General features: G+C 44.3%; 1 protein-coding gene across 1 annotated transcript; it reads left to right on the forward strand.

Moving 5' to 3' along the window:
* Positions 1–3,428: 3,428 nt before the first annotated feature.
* Positions 3,429–19,110, forward strand: ESCO2 (establishment of sister chromatid cohesion N-acetyltransferase 2). Its single transcript, XM_072985853.2, has 11 exons — positions 3,429–3,560; positions 4,260–4,319; positions 4,663–5,665; positions 8,044–8,122; positions 8,246–8,306; positions 9,817–9,949; positions 10,134–10,265; positions 10,600–10,689; positions 11,381–11,524; positions 17,335–17,519; positions 18,193–19,110. Exons 2-11 carry the CDS (start codon positions 4,276–4,278, stop codon positions 18,323–18,325), a joined length of 2,004 nt encoding a protein of 667 aa, XP_072841954.2. The 5' UTR covers positions 3,429–3,560; positions 4,260–4,275; the 3' UTR covers positions 18,326–19,110.
* Positions 19,111–21,161: the final 2,051 nt, after the last annotated feature.

The following is a 21,161-nucleotide window of genomic DNA, read 5'->3' on the forward strand; positions in this document are numbered from 1 at the left end:
GGGAGTTGTAGTCCAAAGGTGCAACCTTGCCCTCCTCTCCTTTTTAAAAAATCAATCAATTATTTTTGTTGTGCCACCTGTTAGCCCCCTTTCTCCCGGGAGGGGGAAGGGAACCCCCTCCCCCTTCGTGTCTCGCCTTCCTCAGCCTAGCTGGACGGCCCCAGGCCTCCCTACCGTTCGCTCTCCCTTGCTTCGGCCGTGGAGCGAGCTTGCTTTCTGCTCAGCCTTTTTCTCCTGCTTTCTCGGCAGGAGGATCAACGTTTCCAGGAGCAGAGAAGGGCCAATCGACGTTCTGTCGTGTGTGCCAGGCTGTGCTCTTGGCGGGCTATAGATTTCTCCCCAGAATCACCTTCCTTGACAGCCAAGGGAACCTTGTGGAATAAAATATACTCATGCACTAAAATACAAGGTGATAAAAAGTCCTGAAAAGGCATATAATCAAATTCAAGCGAACTTGTGGAAATGCCATATTCAAGAGGTTCTGACCCTGCGAAGACAGCCGGGGGGGGGGGGGGAGAAGACCCTTGGAGAAGAGGGAACTGGAAAAGAACAGGCAGAATAGATTCTGCTAGGAAGAGACAGCGCAGAGCCAGTGCGGCACATTTTATGGTACCTGCCCTGCAATAAATCAGAAGGGAAGAGACACTGAACCTTGCTGAGGAAAAAAAAACCTCCCCATATTCGGGAAGGAGAGACCGTGTGCGTGTACAGCAGTTCAGATGTCAGAGCAGAAGGGAAGAGACCTGGATTTGCATCTCTTCTTGGCCCTGGAGAAACTCCATGACTGAACATCTGGCAAGCCCTGAAAAAACACTTTTAGGCCCTCCGTAGTTGGAACCCCGAACAACAGCAACCACCCCAAAGGCAGGCAGATCTGCCCCCAGGACCGAAGGCCACATGATTCCCCTCGCAGCCCCTTGGAGCCTCTTGCAAATCCATGTCCGGTATTTTCTGCTTAACAGCTGGGTTTGGCCCCCCCTTCGATCCATGCAGAGCCGCTGCAGTGACCGTTCCTACCAGGGGCTTTTAGCCAACGTCATTCATAAGAACAAAACATTGTATGGGAAAGGCAAGGACTGGGGAGTAAAAGGCAGGACGGCAGCAGGCTCAGGAATGGACAGGATCAATCCACGCCAAACAGTATCGGGCTCTGTCAAGGACAATGTGATGTTTGCACTGTTATTTTCAGTCAGTTTTCAGATTTTGCCTAACATAGAATTTGGTTTTTCTCCAGGAGCTCATAGAGTCACAGACGGATGGAATTGGAAGGATGGCCTCTAAGGCCATCGAAACAATTCAGGAATCCAAATCAAAGCAGATCAGTCGGAGGGTAGTCCAGTGTCCTCTCGAAGGCCTCCAGCATCTTGAGTGCTCAACGCCTCCCAAGGTTAGAGGTTCCCTTGTCATACTGCTCTAACAGTTAAGAAGTGTTTCCTGATATTCAGCCTAAATTTGGCTTCCTTTAACTTGAGTCCATGGTCACCTGTCTTGCACTCCGGGAGGATGGAGAACAAATCCTGCCCCTCCTCTGGAGGACAGCCTTTCAAGGATTTGAAAAGGGCTCTCCTCTCTCCCCTCAAGGCTTATTTTCTCAACGCTAAACAAGCCCAATTCTTTCAGTCTTTCTTTTCACAGGGCTTGATCTCCAGCCCCCTGATCCTCCTGGTTGCCCTCCTCTGAATTTGTTCCAGTTCAACACTTTTAGTAATTCCCCAAACAACTAACTGCAAGATCCTTTCTTCTGTCAGTCACTCACTCTCCTCCCACACCCTACATGTGAAATTGGATTGGGGTGTGTCCCCCCCCCCCCCCGGCAGAGGCTGTTAAGTTTAAGTTCCTTAACACAGGACGATCTTTCACCAGAGGCAATGAATAGTCCCACAGGTGTTTGGGTAACCAGCCGTGCTTTTTATATGGTCAAAGTTAACATAAATCTTTAAGGTGTCACAGGACATGCCTGTGTCTCCGTGGCAAGAAACCTACATAGCCACAACTTTGTGTTACTCAACTGGCCACGTTTGCACAACACCACTGCAAAGTCTCATTTTTGCCTGGACATACTGTATACTGTATGTGCACACCACAGGCTGGTTTAACTGGAAAGCTTACCAAGCCAAGGACAAGTAGAGAGTAAAAGCAGTGGTGTTTAAAAAAGGGCCCCGGGTCAAGCCCTGGAGAGGAAACGACAGGAATGTAGCTCCAAACCACCCATCAAAAGGCCATAAAAGACTGGAATACCCCAGCCAAGGAGTCCCCAAACAGGAAAGTCTGCCTGTGGGCGAGGCCACTCAGATTTGGTTGTTTTTTTTTTTTCTTTTTCTTGCCTGGACGTCTGGGAGACCAAAAACGCCCGGGAGCAGTTCAGCATTAGTCCTAAACAGAGTCGCCTGCTTGTCGTCCTTGTCTTCTCCTTGATCAGTCGAGGGACCCATTCGAGATATTTATTTTTATTTAAAATATTTCTACCTCCCTTGTCTCCTTAAGCCGGCAGCTTACATCATTATAAGACAATATTTAAAGCTGACTGCAATGAGTATAGAAATGCTAGGCCATGTCATTCTTGCAAAAATAAAAAGCGACAAGGAAGTAAGCTGAATGTACAATAAATCTGCCCTTTGAGCCCCTAGTGTGGTCTTAATGAATTGAGCGATGTAGTGGTAAATTTGGGCATATGGGTGCTCCACTGGGGGTTGTCACCTGCCCATCACCATAAGAGCCCCAAAATGCAGGCTGCAGGATTCCTCTCTATCTACAAGGGAGGAGCAGGTATTTTGAAAAGCTAATGGCTCTTGATTGCTCTTTAAAAACCATCCAACCAACCTCCAGCCCTCTGGCTTGGAGACAGGGATAACTTGCAAAAGGATTCTCTCCAGAGTGACCACTTAAGTCTGCAGTGGCAGCTGATGATTCCTAGATAGGAAGTCCCATCAGGCAGCCCGCCTCTCAGGAGACAGTCTAGGTGAGGTGGAACATGGGATCCATGTTTATCCCCTGTGTGGAAGAGGCCCAGAGGTTGGGGAAGTCACGTGGTGGGGCTACAGCTCCCAGCATCTCCCTACTAGCCATTCCCCCTTGGTCGAGCCAAGTACTACAAAGCACGTCATCCCAGAGCCCCTGGATTTAAGCTTGGGATCCGGACGTGCGCTCCTTTTTCCCTCCTCTTCATAACCCCGCCTCTCTTTGGGCGGGAGACGGTGCTGACAGGCCGGCCGGCCCGCTCCTCCGATTGGATGGGAACTGAGGGAAGGCGGGCTTGTGCCTGCCTAGCCTCTGAGGGAGCCGGCCCAGGCATTGGCTGGAGCGTGCGACGAGCGAGCCAGTGAACGTGGAGGGACGTGGAAGGGCAGCTCGGCTGACCAGTAGGAGCCGGGCGGGCGAAGGCGCGCGTTTCGAACAGAGCCGTTCTCCGCTGAGGGAGACGCGCGCGCCGAGGCGGAGGCGAAAGGCGACCTTCTTCTCCTCCTGAGGGAACCGCGGGACGGAAAGGGGCTTTTTCTCCACCGAGGGGATCGGGCCCAGGAGGGTTCCTTGGCGAGTCGCCTCGATCCACCGACCGACCGGTGAGAAGTCGCTGGGCTCGATGGCCGCGCCTCCGGAGGACCCCCACCAACCCCCGATGGCCGCCGGAAGGGAAGCCTTCCCAAGCTGGGGAGGTTGAGGCGGGCGAGGTGATTTCCGCGCCCTCGCCGCCTCAGGCGGGAAAGGAGCCGGGAAGGGGCGGGGCGAGGCCTTTCGTGGGACTACAACGCCCATCAGCCGGCGCTGGGGCTGACCCGCGGGTCCGGGGAGTCCTCCTCTGGCGGCGTGTTTCGGGGGCCGCCCCTCCTCAGGAGAGCTTCCAGAGGGGGGGTTCTATAGGGACTGTTTCTCCTCCTCCCCCTAGACAGAGCCACTCCTGTTTTCGGGGGGGCTCGTGTTTGGGTCCCTCGGCCGGCAGCCTCTCCGGAGGGGGCCCTCCTTCCCTGCCCTCCGCCTGGAAAGCGGGCTGCCTCTCTCCGCCCAGGGGCGCTCCCGTCACGTCACGTCCCAGCATATAGGAACGTGCTAGGAAGGGTGAACCCCCCCACCGACGACAAGCCCCCCCCCCCAAACTAAGGGCTTCTGGTCTTCCAAGGGCGAAAAGACCCATCCCCCCATAAATCTTGGCCGAGGAAGGGGAAGGTCCGTGGCCAGCCCTAAGGGGGATGCCTATCTACAGATCCGGGGGTGGGCAGGAGGGGGAACAACCACTGATGGGCCCAAATGCTTTTGATTCGTAGGTGCTTCGCGGAGGAGATGGCCGGAGTCACCCCAAGAAAAAGGAAGCGGAGCCTGGACGGGTGAGGTTTTTAAGGATTAACTGCTAGAATGTTATCAGCCCCGAGAGCCGGCTAGGTTGCACTGCCTTGGGCCCTTCCTCCTCCTCCTCTTTCTATTCCTGTCTGCCCCAGGAACAGCTCCCTTAGGCCTAGCGTTGGATGTCACACTGGTTTAGATGGGCACCGCTGAGATATTTTGCAATATGTGGTGATGCTGCGGTGTGTCTTCACTCTGTTGGGAAAATATGTCAGGGAATGATGCCTTGTCTCTTGCCTATTCAGGGTTTCACTCCAAGTGGAACTGATACAGCTCAGTTCGCTTGGAAATGCCTTAAGGGTGACATACTGACTTTGCTTTTTGTAGCTTGCAGTTTATCCATGGGAATCCAGTGAAAAAACTGATGATGGATTTCACTGAAGAGCTGCCTGTGTCTGCAGAGCCCCGCTGTGGATCTCCAGTAAAGCAAAGGTTTGGTTTCCAGGAGGAAGATAAGGAAAACCACTACTCACCCCAAAGGTTAACCAAATTGCAGAAACTTGATGTGTCTCCTCTACAAACAGCCAGCGTGCCAAAGGGAATACAGAGAATCTCCTCAGCAAGAATGTCCCCAGAGGCAGGGGCCACTTACACTTCCATTGTGCCTACCACCTCTTTTTATAGCAACAAGAAGCCCTTTCTAAACATACTGGAAAGGAGGCTGGCAAATGAAAGATTAAGTACAAGAAAGGATGAAGGAAGCCTCCCTCTTACCAACAAGACGGAGACACTACAGGTGAAAATGAAGACCGCTGGAAACAGATGCTCCAAAACATCAAAGCGCCCAGCCAGTTTTAAGCAAGCCAGTTTTTTGCCAAAAAACACAAAAAAGGCCAAAATGGAAATTACCCCTCCAAAGCCTGTGGAGAGGAAAGAAAATGTTAATTTTTCTGTGGAGAAGAAAATGGAGGCTCCTTTCAGAGTGCTAAGCAGGAGGTTCAAACCAGCGCTGAAATTGCAGACAGGGGCAGCGTTCTTTGCCACTGGAAAGAAAGGACACTCTGGTTCTAAAAGGGGAATCCAATCCCCATCATCCCTCCAGTCCGTCAACAGGCTAGCCGCACAAGAGAAGCAAGAAAAAAATCTGACCTGTACCGAGCTTGTCTTGTCCGCTGAAATCAAGACAGCCGGAACTGGCAAGAAAGGAAGCAGCATGGCTGGGTCCAAAAAAGAGGAGGAACATAAGGAAATGGGAGGTGATGAGACAATGTCAAGCCAAAATTTGGAGACTCTCTGCAAATTGAAACAGTTGCAGAATATGGGGCTCAAGAACTCTCAGTCTACCAGTTTGAAGACCTTGGCTCAAAAGGAAACTGGTTCTGGGAGCCAGGTGTGTAGAATCTGGGAAAGCTGATATTTACTATACAGTTTTGCATTTCGCCGCCTAGAGTGGTACTGACACGACCAGATAGGCGGGATATAAAATAAATAAATAAATGTAAGCATTGGCCCTCTGTTAGGGCAGGATTATCTTGAAGGTGTATTTGAATGATAATTTGGTTATTTTTTTTCTGTAGCAGTGACATTTATTTTTGGGAATATGTTGCCCTTTGAAGGTCACTGAATGTCACTTGTATGATCAGCTTAATATCTTGGCTGCGTAATTAGCATCTGATGGAGGTTCTTATATGTTGCATTCACAAGTTGTTGCTGGTACCCTGACAGAATACTGTAGCTCTGCTTGGTCCCAAACTTATTTAAAAGTACTTTAGTTTGAAAAAGAACAAAACCTTAGCCAGCTTACAAACGGGAGGTAATAAAATAAAAACTCTGTTTTAAAACTACAAAGAATAAGATATAAAAAGTGTGAAACCTTATAAAGCCATAGCTTTTGAAACTTCAGAAAACATGTTGAAGGCCTAGGCCAGAAAGATATCTAGCTTATTTACCGTATGTTTCGCTCCATAAGATGCAACTCTCCATAAGACGCACCAAATTTTTAGGAGAAGAAAACAGGAAAAAAATAATCTGGGAATTTCGGCCTGCTGGGCCAGCAGGGGTGAGGGTGGGGGAAACCTCCAAAGGGTCAGAGAGTGCCTTCCAGGGTCCTGGAATTAAGATTGGAATGGCCTTTCCTGGCCATTCTCACCATGGAATCCCAGGTGGCGTCGGTAGTCTGCACTGCCTTCTTCCATCTCTGGCGGATTGCCCGGCTGCGACCCTACCTTGACACGGGGGCGCTCACCACCTTGGTACATGCGCTCGTAATCTCAAGATTAGACCACTGTAACGCGCTCTACGTGGGGCTGCCTTTGAGGCTGATGCGGAAACTTCAGGTGGTGCAGAATGCTGCAGCCAGACTCCTTACTGGAGTGAGAAAACACCATCATATTTCTCCTATGCTGGCCGCATTGCATTGGCTGCCCATCTGTTTCCGCGTCAACTTCAAAGTTTTAATGCTTACTTATAAGGCCCTAAACGGTTTAGAACCTCGATACTTGGCGGAGTGCCTACTTCCACCAAGGTCTACCCGGATCACCTGCATGAGTCAGGAGGTGAGGCTGAGGAGCCTGACGCCGAGAGAGGCCCGGAAGGAGAAGACACGAAACCGGGCCTTCTCGGCGGTGGCTCCTTGCCTTTGGAACAATCTCCCTCCGAGAATTCACGCGGCCCCTACACTGGGCATCTTCAAAACCCAATTAAAAACATGGTTATTTATTCAGGCCTTCCCTCCAGCCAATTCTTGATTCTCTTCTTATTTTCCCATTTTTTAGTTTATTCTAGTTGTTTTGTATTAGCTATGTATTTTATTGTTTAATTTTATATTGGAAGCTGCCTAGAGTGGTCCATCGGTCCAGATGGGTGGGGTATAAATCAAATTGAATTAAAGAATTAATTGAATTAAAGAAACCTTTGAGGCTGATTCTGAGAGCTCTCCAGAAGGAAACAGCATTTCCCCCTTGTAAATGAGGTGGAAGCCAGTTACAGGTATAGCAGGTAGAATGACAGAGCAGGATTTATGGTGAGCCTGTGAATGATTGACCTAAAAATGGCCTGTCCTTAGCAGCCCTGCCCCGCTCTTGCAAACTCAAGGACATGGCTTCCTTTATTGAGTCAATCAGTCTCTTACTTACTCTGTCTCTCCCCTCCCCCCCTTTCCTTCACCTTTTACCAGCATAAATGTGAAGTCATCTTGGCAGTGGCAGTTTTGGTCATAAAGATGTCACTCTCTATTCTGTGGTTCCCAGGGCTTTCTGATTCTGAAATGGATTTACACAGGAGTCTCAGGATGTTTGGGACAGAAGTCAGAAATGTTAATTTCTTAAAAATTGCTGCTGACATCCATCTTACATAGCACAAGTTACACAAACAGAATTTCAGGCACTGAATGGGTCCAAATGGCTTCCGTCTGAAATTAATGCAAGTGCCAGAAGTACCTGTACAGGCAGAAACAGTAAAACTGAATATGCTGGCCAGCAATCCTAATTGAAATGATTTTATTTGATGCTCTGAATTTGAGTGGTGGGAGATACGTAGTGCTGTAGCTTTCCTAAACAAAAGTTAGGTCTAAGAGTACTTCTGGTTAGTGCTTGGTTGGATGATCTTGTAGGAACCTTACCTACAGTGTTTTATGTTTCATGGAGGAAAGGGTTGGTAAAAATGAAAAGGAACGAGCTGTTTTTAATCTATTTCAGGAAGCTTCTTAATTGAATGTGTAGAGTTATTTGAAAATGTGCATTGTACAGAAAATGTTTGTTTTGTTCACAGGACGTCAAAAATATCACACAGAGATATTCCAGGAATATAGACAAGAAGGATAATGCATCTTCAAGTGAGATTATCAGGGGTAAGAGTAAATGATGTTGAGGTGGTCCTGAAATTCTGGTGGTATCTGTGATGTTGCCATTAAAAGTTTGATGAGTTGGCATGGATACTAGAAATCTCAAGGTACGTATTCTTTTCCTCCTAGGGTCCAGTCTGGCAGACAACATCCATCCATTGTTCAACACTTCTTCTGGCAACAAACAAAGGTGTGTGGATTTTGTTCTAATGTTTACAAGTGGTGATGTAACACAGGAAAAAGATTTTCTGGGGTTTACTTTGCCTTAGTGGGTAGGACACAGTCACTCTGTTTGCATTTACTTTTCTTTGTGAATCTCATTTTCTTCTGGATTAAAGCCTAAATATTGTACAGAGTTGTGCAAAGACTTCATGTTACATCTGTTGCTGTATTAAGTCCTTGCTTCTCTAGTCTCCTTACTGATCCCAGAAACTTCCCTGCCTCATTAGCCTAGCATAAGTACAACTTGTCTAAGCTTACAAAGAGATGCACATCCCATCCAGTACATCAGAATCCTTAGGCAATGGTACTATGAAGATTGTATCTGGGGTTCTGTGCTGGAGATTCTTATATCAAACAAGTGTTGTTTCTTTTCCCATAGTGTTATCCAAGTCCCCAGGTGTGTGCCGTATAAACAAGGCGAGGTTCTACTTGTATGTGAATTCAGAGAATTAATTTAAGACTTTGGTCCAGTAGGTAGCCTCTGTGAAAAAGGCAGTTTCCATGTGGGAGGTGATTTGATTATGAATGGTGTCAACATTTGAGGCTTTGTAACTTAAAGAAAACAGGCAGGTTATTTATTCCAGGAAAAGGGAAAATGTGTGAACAGCACTGGCTGCCTCTTTGGTACTGAGTTATTCTCAAGGTCTTGTTTGCAAATAAAGACCTAAATGCCTGCAGAACAGATTTGCTCAAAGTCTGGCTTCCACTTTATTGGCCTGCAAGGGCACCGATGTCATCTGAGATCTTACTCGTGGTACTGTAGCTGATGGACCATTATCTAGCAGTGTCGAAGAACTGTTTCCTATCCTAGCACAGGTGCTTTGGGTTGCTCTCCCTGTTGTTATAGGGGAGTCCTCATCCTGTTATGTCTTTTGGACACCTCCTGAAGATGCACTTGTTTGCTCGGGCTTCTCCCTTGTTTGTAATTCTGGAGTAATATACTTATGAATGATTCCCACTACCTTTTCATGCTCTACAAAAGAGTTTTGCATTGTGAAGCATTGTTTAAAAGGGGGCAATTTCTCTCACATACCAATTCTGTTGTCCTTCCTTTGAATTCGGGAGGGCACTTTTTCACTGATACAATGTGCAGTGATTTGAACTGCCCAGCAAAAATGGCTCAGGGCCAGTAAAAATTCATCATTTGGTAGGATGAATGCTACAGTTACTGTATTAAATAACCCCCATACCCAATTTATCAATCACAGTGAAGGAGAAAAACAAGATTAGAAGTATCTCTAGAATATTTGGGCCTTGCTGGAGACCTTGATATTTGCTCCCATAAGAATGCTCAAGTATGACAGTAGTAACTTTCTGTTGGGACAGGATGCACAGTATTTTCTGTCTTGAGGTGCTAGGTCTTCATGTTACGTCAGATTTTTTTTATATGGAATAGCCATCTGAAAGACAACTGTGGAATATTCTTATAAACTGTGGAGTCATGTTGGTGAAATACAAATATCTTAAATACATTTCAGGCCACAGTCTTTCCAAGGTGAGCAGCCTTCACTTCTGGAAGTCAGTCCAATAGTGACGAACATTCCTACCAAACTGAAAACTGGCAAGAATATAAAAAGTCTAAGCAAAGGCTTAAGAGATCAGATGGTCATAGTAAGTAAATCTCTGTGTGTGCTGTTAATCCTTTAAGAGCAAATGTAATGGAACTTCACTTTAGAGTGGAAAGCACATCTTCTTGCACATCTCTTAGTGGCCATACTTTTCTTTCCTTTATGAATGTTCTTGGGCCTGTTTCCTGCTGCTGTAAATCAAGATCAGATACTCTTTACCTCAACAGGATGCTGGTCAAAAACATTTTGGTGCTACTGTTTGCAAATCATGTGGCATGGTCTATTCTTGTGCAAACCCAGAGGATGAAGCCCACCATATCCAGTATCACCAGAGGTTCCTTGATGGAATAAAATATGTGGTAAGAAGATAAATGGACCATTGTACCTTTGGTGAATTAACTTGATTTTTTTCTTGGATAATGTAAATCTCAAGAACATGTTTTACTAAATGCTGTAGAATTTGGGAATTGCTAAAAAAAACAACATAAATGCTGTCTAAGATGGAGCTGAACATTCTGAAAATCGCTTACTACAGTGTCTCTAGAGCAGTGGTCGGGGAACAGGGGTAAATTACCCCTAATGGGGTAAAATTGAAAATCCTGGGGGTATTGAGCAGATCGTTTCAAGCTCAACACTTTAACGTGTGGCAATCTATACAGCTTTTCCTCTGCTTTTTCTTTCTCTTCTTGGTAGAGCTGGTCGAATGAGCATGTGGTCGCACAATTCTGGGATGGGAAAATCGTCATGATCCAGCAGGGTGATTCAAAATACGCCAGCAAAAAGGTGTAGTGCAATTTTCTCCTAGCTTTGCTTATTCTGAACACTCTTGTTTTTCCCAAAGCAGCTGCCTGTCACTTTGAAGACTAATAATATATTCTTGCATTTTGAGGGAATAATTTTCCTTCTTCAGATTGTTTAAATGTCTGTCAGGCTTGCCAGTTTAGTGTCCCTTTACTTTTTCTGTCTAATCGTTTGATTTTATCATTGTTAAATTACATCAAATAACATTTGATAGCATTTAGGAGCCTCATGGCGCAGTGGTTAATCTGCTGTGGTGCAGCCAAAACTCTACACGTGACCCAGGTTCACTCCCAGATAGCTAGCTTGTGGTTAACTCAGCCTTCCAGCCGTCCCAGGTCAGTAAACTGAGTACCCTGCTTGCTGGGGTCAGGGGCAGCGTGTAGCTTGTATAATTAAATTGTAAACTTCCCAGAGAGTACTTTAAACGCTTTGGGTGGTATATAAGCAACATGCTTATATAGATTTATATGCTTATTATAGATTTACAATATATTCATTTTGTAGCATTATCAAGAATTTAGGCAGTGCTTGCCCCTGATCATGTCCAATACTTAAGGCTTAAGCAAAAAACAAAACCAAAAAAAACACCTCTTTTTCTTCTACTGCTCTTTCAAAACATAGTAAATTCAAGTATCCAGAAATGCTGTGTGTTCTGTGCTGTATCTTTATATAGGCTGAAGATGTACGGGAACTGGTAGATAGAGAACTTGGATTTAAACAAGTGGTGCTGACTTATCCAACTCGGACACAGACGTATCTATTTGTGTATAATGAAAAGAAGATAATTGGGTGCCTAATTGCTGAGCCTGTTAGACAGGTGAGTAACTTACAGCGTGGACTGAATCCAAAGATATGTCCTGAAATTGTGATTCAGGATTGTACCTTTGAACTCATGCTTGTAACTCTGCAAAAGAGGGTGAGCAATTAGATCTTTCAGTCTTATGAGTCATCACTGGAATAAAATATTTTGGATCTGCTGCGAAGACACATTTATATTGAAAGCACAATCCAAAGTAAGCATGGAAAGCAGGATATTAACACTACGGGCATGTCTATTTCCCAAAACAGAAACCAATTAAGAGATGAGAGAGTGTGCTGTGGGTTGTTCAAGGGGTGAGGAAATGTGAACTTATGACACTCAGAATAATAGAGTTGGAAGGGGCCTACAAGGCCATCGAGTCTAACTCCCTGCTTGAGGCAGGAATACAAATCAAAGCAGATCGGACAGATGGTGGTCCAATTTTCTCTTGAAGGCCCACCAGACAGATATTCTTGAAATCTGATTGATGTGCACCAGGGTTGTGACTGCAGTTCTGGCTCTGCACTCAGTTTGGCAGCTTTTCCTGCCCATGCTTCTAGATCCTTGCTGGATTTTTACTTTTTTTTATTTTTTATTTTTTTTTTATTTTTTGTTTAGTCATTAAGTCGTGTCTGACTCTTTGTGACCCCATGGACCAGAGCATGCCAGGCCCTCCTGTCTTTCACTGCCTCCCGGAGTTTGGTAAAAATTCGTGTTGGTAGCTTCCATGACACTGTCCAACCATCTCATCCTCTGTCGTCCCCTACTCCTCTTGCCCTCACACTTTCCCAACATCAGGGTCTTTTCCAGGGAGTCTTCTCTTCTCATGAGATGGCCAAAGTACTGGAGCCTTAGCTTCAGCATCTGTCTTTCCAGTGAGCACTCAGGGTTGATTTCCTTCCAAATGGATAGGTTTGTTCTCCTTGCAGTCCAGGGGACTCTCCAGAGCCTCCTCCAGCACCACAGTTCAAAGGCATCAATTCTTCGGCGGTCAGCTTTCTTTATGGTCCAGCTCTCACTTCCATACATCGCTGCTGGAAAAACCATAGCTTTGACTATGTGGACCTTTGTCAGCAAGGTAATGTCTCTGCTTTTTAAGATGCTGTCGCGGTTTGTCATCACTTTCCTCCCAAGAAGCAGGAGTCTTCTAATTTCATGGCTGATGTCACCATCTGCAGTGATCATGGAGCCCAAGAAAGTAAAATCTGTCACTGCCTCCATATCTTCCCCTTCTATTTGCCAGGAGGTGATGGGACCAGTGGCCATGGTCTTAGGGGTTTTTTTATGTTGAGCTTCAGACCATTTTGGCACTCTCCTCTTTCACCCTCATTACGAGGTTCTTTAATTCCTCCTCACTTTCTGCCATCAGAGTGGTATCATCTGCATAACTGAGGTTATTGATATTTCTTCCTGCAATCTTAATTCCGGTTTGGGATTCATCCAGTCCTGCCTTTCGCATGATGTATTCTGCATATAAGTTAAATAAGCAGGGAGACAATATACAGCCTTGTCATACTCCTTTCCCAATTTTGAACCAATCATTTGTTCCATATCCAGTTCTAACTGTTGCTTTCTGTCCCACATATAGATTTCTCAGGAGATAGATAAGGTGGTCAGGCCCTCCCCATTTTTTTAAGAACTTGCCATAGTTTGTTGTGGTCCACACAATCAAAGGATTTTACATAGTTAATGAAGCAGAAGTAGATGTTTTTCTGGCTTTCTCCATAATCCAGTGCATGTTAGCAATTTGGTCTCGGGTTCCTCTGCCTCTTCGGAATCCAGCTTGTACTTCTGGGAGTTCTCGGTCCACATACTGCTGAAGCCTACCTTGTAGGATTTTGAGCATAACATTGCTAGCGTGTGAAATGAGTGCAATTGTACGGTAGTTGGAGCATTCTTTGGCACTGCCTTTCTTTGGGATTGGGATGTAGACTGATCTTTTCCAATCCTCTGGCCACTGTTGAGTTTTCCAAACTTGCTGGCATATTGAATGTAGCACCTTAACAGCATCATCTTTCAAGATTTTAAATAGTTCAACTGGAATGCCATCACCTCCACTGGCCTTGTTGTTAGCCAGGCTTTCTAAGGCCCACTTGACTTCGCTCTCCAGGATGTCTGGCTCAAGGTCAGCAAACCACACTGTCTGGGTTGTCCAGCATATCCAAATCTTCCTGGTATAATTCCTCTGTGTATTCTTGCCACCTCTTCTTGATGTCTTCTGCTTCTGTGAGGTCCCTCTCATTTTTGTTCTTTATCATGTCCATCTTTGCACAAAATGTTCCTTTAATAGCTCCAATTTTCTTGATCTCTGGTTTTTCCCTTTCTAGTTTCCTCTATTTCTTTGCACTGTTCATTTAAAAAGGCCCTCTTGTTTCTCCTTGCTATTCTTTGGAAGTTAGCATTCAGTTGTCTGTAACTTTCCCTGGCTCCATTGCATTTTGTTTCCCTTCTCTTCTCTGCTATTTGTAAGGCCTCGTTGGACAGCCACTTTGCCTTCTTACTTTTCCTTTTCTTTAGGATGGTTTTATTGCTGCCTGTGGTACAATGTTACGAGCCTTTATCCATAGTTCTTCAGGCACTCTGTCCACCATCTAGTTCATTAAATCTGTTCTTCACTTCCACTGGTTCGGATTATACCTGATTAGCCCAGTGGTTTTTCCTACTTTCTTCAGTTTAAGCTTGAATTTTGCTATAAGAAGCTGATGATCATAGCCACAATCAGCTCCAGCTTCTCCATCTTTGGCTGCAGAGATTATAATCAATCTGATTATGGTATTGCCCATCTGGTGATGTCCATGTATAGAGTCGCCTCTTGTTTTGTTGGAAAAGAGTATTTGTGATGACCAGCTTGTTCTCTTGACAAAACTCTATTAGCCTTTGCCCTGCTTTGTTTTGAACTTCAAGGCCAAACTTCCCTGTTGTTCCTTTTATCTCTTGACTCCCCACTTTAGCATTTCAATCCCCTAGAATGAGAAGAACATCTTTCTTTGGTGTTAGTTCTAGAAGGTGTTGTAAATCTTCATAGAATTGTTCAATTTCAGTCTCCTCAGCAATGCTGGTTGGTGCATAAACTTGGATTATTGTGATGTTGAAAGGTCTGCCTTGGATTCGTATTGACATCATTCTATCATTTTTGAGATTGTATCCCAGTACAGCTTTTCCCACTCTTTTGGTGACTATGAGGGCTACTCCATTTCTTCTACGGGATTCTTGCCCACAATAGTGGATATGGTAATCGTCTGAATTGAGTTGGCCCATTTCCCATTCATTTTAGTTCACTGACGCCCAGGATGTCAATGTTTATTCTTGCCTTCTCCTGTTTGATCACATCCAGCTTCCCAAGGTTCATAAATCTTACATTCCAGGTTCCTATGCAGTATTCTTCTTTGCAGCATCGGACTTTCTTTTCACTTTCAGGCACGTCCACAGCTGAGTGTCCTTTCGGCTTTGGCCCAACCACTTCATTAGCTCTGGGGCTACTTGTACTTGTCCTCCGCTCTTTCTCAGTAACATGTTGGATGCCTTCTGACCTTAGGGTCCCATCTTCCAGCATCATATCTTTTAGCCTTTTGTTTCTGTCCATGGCGTTGTTTTTGTTTTTTGTTTTGACAAAGATATTGGAGTGGCTTGCCAGTTCCTGCTCCAGGTGGCTTGTGTTTAGTCTGAACTCTCCATTATGACCTATCTGTCTTGGGTGTCCCTGCACGACATAGCCCATAGCTTCTCTGAATTACTTAAGCCCCTTCGCCACAACAATGCAGCAATGCATGAAGGAGATAGGACTCTGCAAATTCTGTTGTGCTAGTTCTTTTCAGAGATTGAGTGAAATTCTGCTTGTTTACAGGGCTCTGTTAACACAGGGCTCTTTTCCAGCGCATTGACCTCTCTGTTTAGATGAATGAAAAAAGAGCAGGGGCAGTTGAAAGAAAAGTAAACACACTCAGATTCTGTCTTTCTTGGCTGACCCACTTGTTGGAATTAATGTATTTTGGGGTTTTTTTCAGATGGTACTTCACTGTAATACACAAGCCTTCTAAATGAGATTGCTTGGTGCGCTGGCACCTTCCTCTTAGTCTTTTATCTGTGCTGGCAACACACACCAGACAATAAGTCTGCTTCTGCAGGCTCACTATAGGTGAGGCCTAAGTGAGAAATTGCTTTAAAACAGAAACTGTTAAGTGGTTTTGATGTCACCTCTTGGATTAAAAGGATCTGGCAGTTAGCCCTCACTGACAAACTAACAAATAAAATAAGAATATTAACAGCTACAATTCAAAAAGATAAATTCAAAGATGTTTACCTTTCATTTATTCAGTGTGTGAGTACAGACAGAACAAGTCTTAGCCCTCTAACCAGCTTTTTTGGGGAGGTCCCATTCTGAAAACTAAAGACTTGATTTGCTCTTCAGGCATCAAGCTGGCTACATTTTCAGTGAGAACGGGTGGTTTTGCTTAACATAATTACTGCCCAACTGTTTATTTATTTTATTTATTCAGTTTGTATCCCACTTCCATTAGTACCAAAGCAGTAATTTGCGTGATTACAGTGCTTATAATAGGGTACAGAAATAAAGATAAAAACATTAAAAGCAACAATAACCCTAAGAACAGATGGCACAGACTAATTGTATAGAACCACAGTGGAGGGGGGAAAGGAGCGGGGAAGGTAGTCGGCTAAGGTTGTTGTGGAAAACCTCCCAATTATGCCTGACATTGTTTGTTTAGTTGCTCCAATTTGTGTATCTTTTCCAATAAATAAAACATTTTTAAAGAAGAGCTTTGAAAGTCTGCTGCAAAAATGGCAGACAATTGCATGCTTCTTAAAGACTAACAAGCATATATAGAAAAGCTTCTAGAAATTCATTTTATGTTGCAACCCATAAACAAATAAAGAACAAAAACAAATCATATGTAAATATTAAAAATAAAATCACACTATAAAACTTTTCCTCTACCTTAGACAGACCAAAGCAAGTAGTAACTCAGTTTGAAACTACTAAAATGGTAAGAGTGTGAGGTTTATTTAAAACGCAGATTTGTTTAAAAGGTCTGTTGACAGATGCTTATTTCATCAAAGGTATTTGATATTTCAATAAATCATTATGAAGATAACTTCCCAAAAGTCTTTGAATATAGTGGTGCCTCGCTTAACGATTTTAATTGGTTCCCAAAAAAACATCGCTATGTGAAAACATCGTTAAGCGAAACACCATTTCCCATAGAGATGCATTGAAAACCAAATAATCCGTTCCAATTGGAATGGATTACCATCCTTAAGCGAAAATCCCCATAGGAAAAAACATTAAGCGAAACCCATTGAAATGCATAGAAGTCTATTTCAATGGGGGGGAAAAATTCACAAAAAATTCAAAAAGACTCAGAACAAAGCCAAATTAAGTTAACGAAGGTTTTATTAGGTGCACTAACGATTCCAAGCATTTTAAACATTTTTAAACATTTTAGAATATTTTAAAAATAGCAAAAACGGGGCTGTAACAAAAACGTTAAGCGAAACAAGGGGACCTAAAACTGTCATCGTTAAGTGAAGCATGGTCCCAAAATCGTTAAGCGAAAATCGCCCATAGGGAAAATCGTTAAGTGAAGCACAAGATCACTCCGAAAAAGCCATCGTTAAGTGAATTTTTCATTGTACGAAGCAATCGTTAAGCGAGGCACCACTGTATTTAGGAATCTCGAGCTGCCTGTGTTCTGCAAATTTTAGGTATCATAGTGTGTCCCATGAGTTCCTATCAGGCAGCCTTTGTGTTAGTATTGTTCCTGTTTACTCATTCCCCTTTGTCTTGAATGAGACTGTTTTATGTCTCTCAGGCTTTTCGAGTGCTTTCAGAGCCCTCAAGAACATTGGAATCGCCTACTAAAAACAGCCTGGATCCTCAGCGTGCATGGCGTTGTTCAACCAAGCCAGAGAAGGTGTTCTGTGGGATAAGCCGGATCTGGGTCTTCAGTCTGATGCGGAGAAAGCACATTGCCAGTCGTCTGGTGGATGTGGTCAGGTACATTTTTCAGTTTAAAAAGCTCATGAGCCTCCAGATACAGTAGTAGACTTTGGTCTTCAGATACACCTGTTTTGAGGAACAGCTCATTTCTATTTCTGTCTTGGTTTGAGGGAGGTGAGCTTACAAAAGTGCATGGAGATGCTTCTCACATGCAGACCTGGTGAACCTGACATGGTGAACCTGACACCCCATTTAACAGACTTCTTGTCAGTAATGGTGTCACATCTGCGTTCCATACAATGCCTAATTCTCCCTCTTGCTCTCCTCTGTGGCCAGTCCAAGAGGAAGATCATGCATCTCCCTGTCCTACCATGCATACAACGCTTGGTATGAATTAGGATGCTGTGTGTATACTGTTGCACAGAAGTCTCCAACCAAGCCTGCTACCCCTGCAAGAGAGGGTGGACAGATCATGTACAACATATTCAAATTTGGCGGAAGTCTTAATGGTATAGATATGTTTAAAAATAAACTCTTGGCCCCTAAGAATCTTGGGAACATGTTTGGTGATTGCTGATACTCAGTGATGAAAGAACACATACTCTTCACATGCTCTTCTGTCTTTTAATTCTGCTGAATTTTGAATTTTACAATTAGTCACAAACTGAAATAAACATGAAGAGAGGAGTGGACTTTTTGTTATGCTATTAATGTAATTTTTTTGTTCCAGGCGGACATTCTTATTTGGTTCCTACCTAAGCACTGATGAAATCGCCTTTTCAGATCCCACACCAGATGGCAAAGTATTTGCAGCTAAGTACTGCCAAACACCCAACTTCCTTGTTTATAATTTCATTAATTAAGGCCATTTCTGTGCATCCAGAGCTAGTCTTTTTCTCCTGCTGTTTTTTTTTTTTTGTTTGTTGTTGTTTTTTAAAGACTATGGCTGAAATCTAGTAGTGAGTCTCAACTAGAACAGGCCCATTGTGAATCAATGGAACTTCGGGAGGAGCTGATACAGCAAATTCCTACTGATTAAAAGGGTCTACTCTAGTTGCAGTTTACAATCGGATGTCAGTCAGTGTGTTGCCATTCTTCTTGTATTCCGTTCTGCATTTTATACATTAGGAAAGGCACCAAACTATATTTGTGGTATTCTAAAATGTTTAATTTTGGAAGTGAAAACTTCTGGCATTGATTGTAAGCTTTAGATTGTAAAAAAGGGGACCTGTTTAGTCCCTCTAGCTACAGCTAATACCTACTTCAGCTTTTCATATACATTGTCTTGAGTGTTCCTATCTGTGCACCTTGCAGCCTGTTAAGTTTCCTCAGAGAGATGTTAAGCCAGTTGGATTTGGGCTCAAAGGTTAACTACTTAGCTAAAGTGCATTGGCTGTGTGCTGAGAAATTGGGTGAAGCCTGCTTTGCAGAGTGGGAGAGGGCAGAGTATGGGTTTTTAAAATGCTGCTATGGACGAGTTAAGTTTTTTTGCACTTGTTAATGGGATGGACAGCACTGAGGCTAGTTTTAGAACTCTGAAGTGTTGGATGTGAATCCAGAAGCTAGGTAGTCTGTGTCTATGAACCATTACAATTTTTGCACTAAACACTGTTAAGAGTCTGTTAAAATAAATATTTGTGTGTTTTAACCTGTGTTGTGTCCATTCATGTATGAGTCCATGTATTGAGTACCGTGTTTCCCCGAAAATAAGACGGTCTTGTATTAATTTTTGCTCCAAAAACACATTAGGGCTTATTTTCAGGGGATATTTTATTTTATTCATGTACAACAATCCACATTTATTCAAATACAGTCATGTCATCTTCTGGTTCCAGCACAATGGTGGTGGGTGGGGTTTTACTTAACTGAGGCTTATTTTGGGGGTAGGGCTTATATTATTTTCTCTGCTTTTTCACTATATTAATTTTGTTGCTTTTTGTCTTATTTTGTTTTACTTCGTTTATGGTTATTAGCTTGCCCCATTCTATCTTTTGTTTAATCCATTTGAAGTAAATGCATATTTTAAATTTCAATATTATTTATTTAAACTGTATAATTTGAATTTTATTGAATTTCTCTAATTTGGATATAATTATAATTGATGCCTATTGTAATTGTTCCATTGTTATTAATGTTTTTCCCAATTATTATTTGTGGGGGTTAATTATTTAGTTTGTGATTAATATTTTTATTATTTTATTTTGTTTTGTTATTATTATTTTTGTCTTTATTGTTTATTATTTTTGATAACTTATCTTAATTATTATTAAGTTTGATACTGTTGTTTACATGTTTCATTGATGTATTGAGTTTATTGTTGTATTGTATAATTCTTTTTTCTCTTTAATTATATTAAGTTATTAGTTCTTTTTTTTATTCTTCTTTCTATTTTTCCTTCTCGTCATGGATTGGAGGGCCCGCCTTCCCAGCGGGGGGCCACAAAACATCTCTGTCATCACGGGTAGAGGGCGATATGGCGTTGGCTCCTTCCCTACTCGTGTTAGAAGAACAAGGGACAGATGTTTAAAGGCTGTTCCTTGTTCTGAGATGGAGACCAACCTCCAGTGCCGAAGTAGTCAGACCAGCCAACCCTCTACTCTACACCTGGTGTTGTTGAACGCCAGGTCTGTATCTAACAAAACCCAGCTAATTTATGATCTTATTCTGGAGGAAGATGCAGACCTGGCCTGCATAACCGAAACATGGATTGGTGGAGAGGGGGGTCCCCCTCTAGCTCTCATCTGCCCGCCCGGTTATGCTGTCCAACACCAGGGCAGACTAGAGGGTGGGGGGGGGAGTTGCCATCGTTTATAAATCCAACCTGGAAGTAATTAGGCGCTCCTCGGTGGTAAAACCAGGTCTTGAGGCTCTCCACGTGTGGATCGGGGCCAGGGACGGTATTGGGATCTTGCTGGGTTACCGTGCTCCCCGCGACCCAGCCACTTCCCTACTGGAGCTGGTGGACTTTGTCTCCGCGGCACTGCTGGGCTCCCCGAGATTATTGGTCTTGGGGGACTTCAACGTGCATGCGGGGGCAGAGCCCGCTGGACCAGCTCTTGAGTTCTTGGAGACCATGGCCTTCTTGAACATGTCCCAACATGTCAACGGCCCTACGCACGTGGGCGGCCATACATTAGATTTGGTTTTTTCCACCAATGGGAGTGAGAGTGGACCGATGGTGACTGACCTTGAGTCGGTCCCCTTGTCATGGTCGGATCACCACCTAATAAAATGCTTCCTCAAGATGGCCCTCCCCCCTCGCAGGGAGCAGGGATCTATTGTCATGGTCCGCCCTCGAAGGCTACTGGATCCGATTGGATTCCAGGATGCCATGAGAGAGGTTACGGCTGACCTGGCTGGCGCTCCTGTCGAGGCCCTGGTTGACGGCTGGCTCACCGCCGCGACTAGTGCCATTGACACGATCGCACCTAAACGCCCTCTCCGCCGCAGAGATCGCCCGGCGCCCTGGTTTAACCAGGATCTTCGGGTGTCGAAGCGGGTCAGGAGACGGCTGGAGCGCAAATGGAGAAAGGACCCGACGGTTTTCAATCGTATAGCTGTTAAGGTCGCAACTAACCTTTACCAGTCTAAGGTAAAGGCTGCCAGTAGAACTTACCTCGCTAACCGGATAAGTGAGGCATCCAACCAGCAGGCGGAACTATTCCGTATAGTACGTGACCTATCCGGAGTTGGCCCGGG

Source organism: Pogona vitticeps, chromosome 1, assembly GCF_051106095.1.
Source record: "Pogona vitticeps strain Pit_001003342236 chromosome 1, PviZW2.1, whole genome shotgun sequence".
In the NCBI taxonomy this organism is placed as follows: Eukaryota; Metazoa; Chordata; class Lepidosauria; order Squamata; family Agamidae; genus Pogona; species Pogona vitticeps.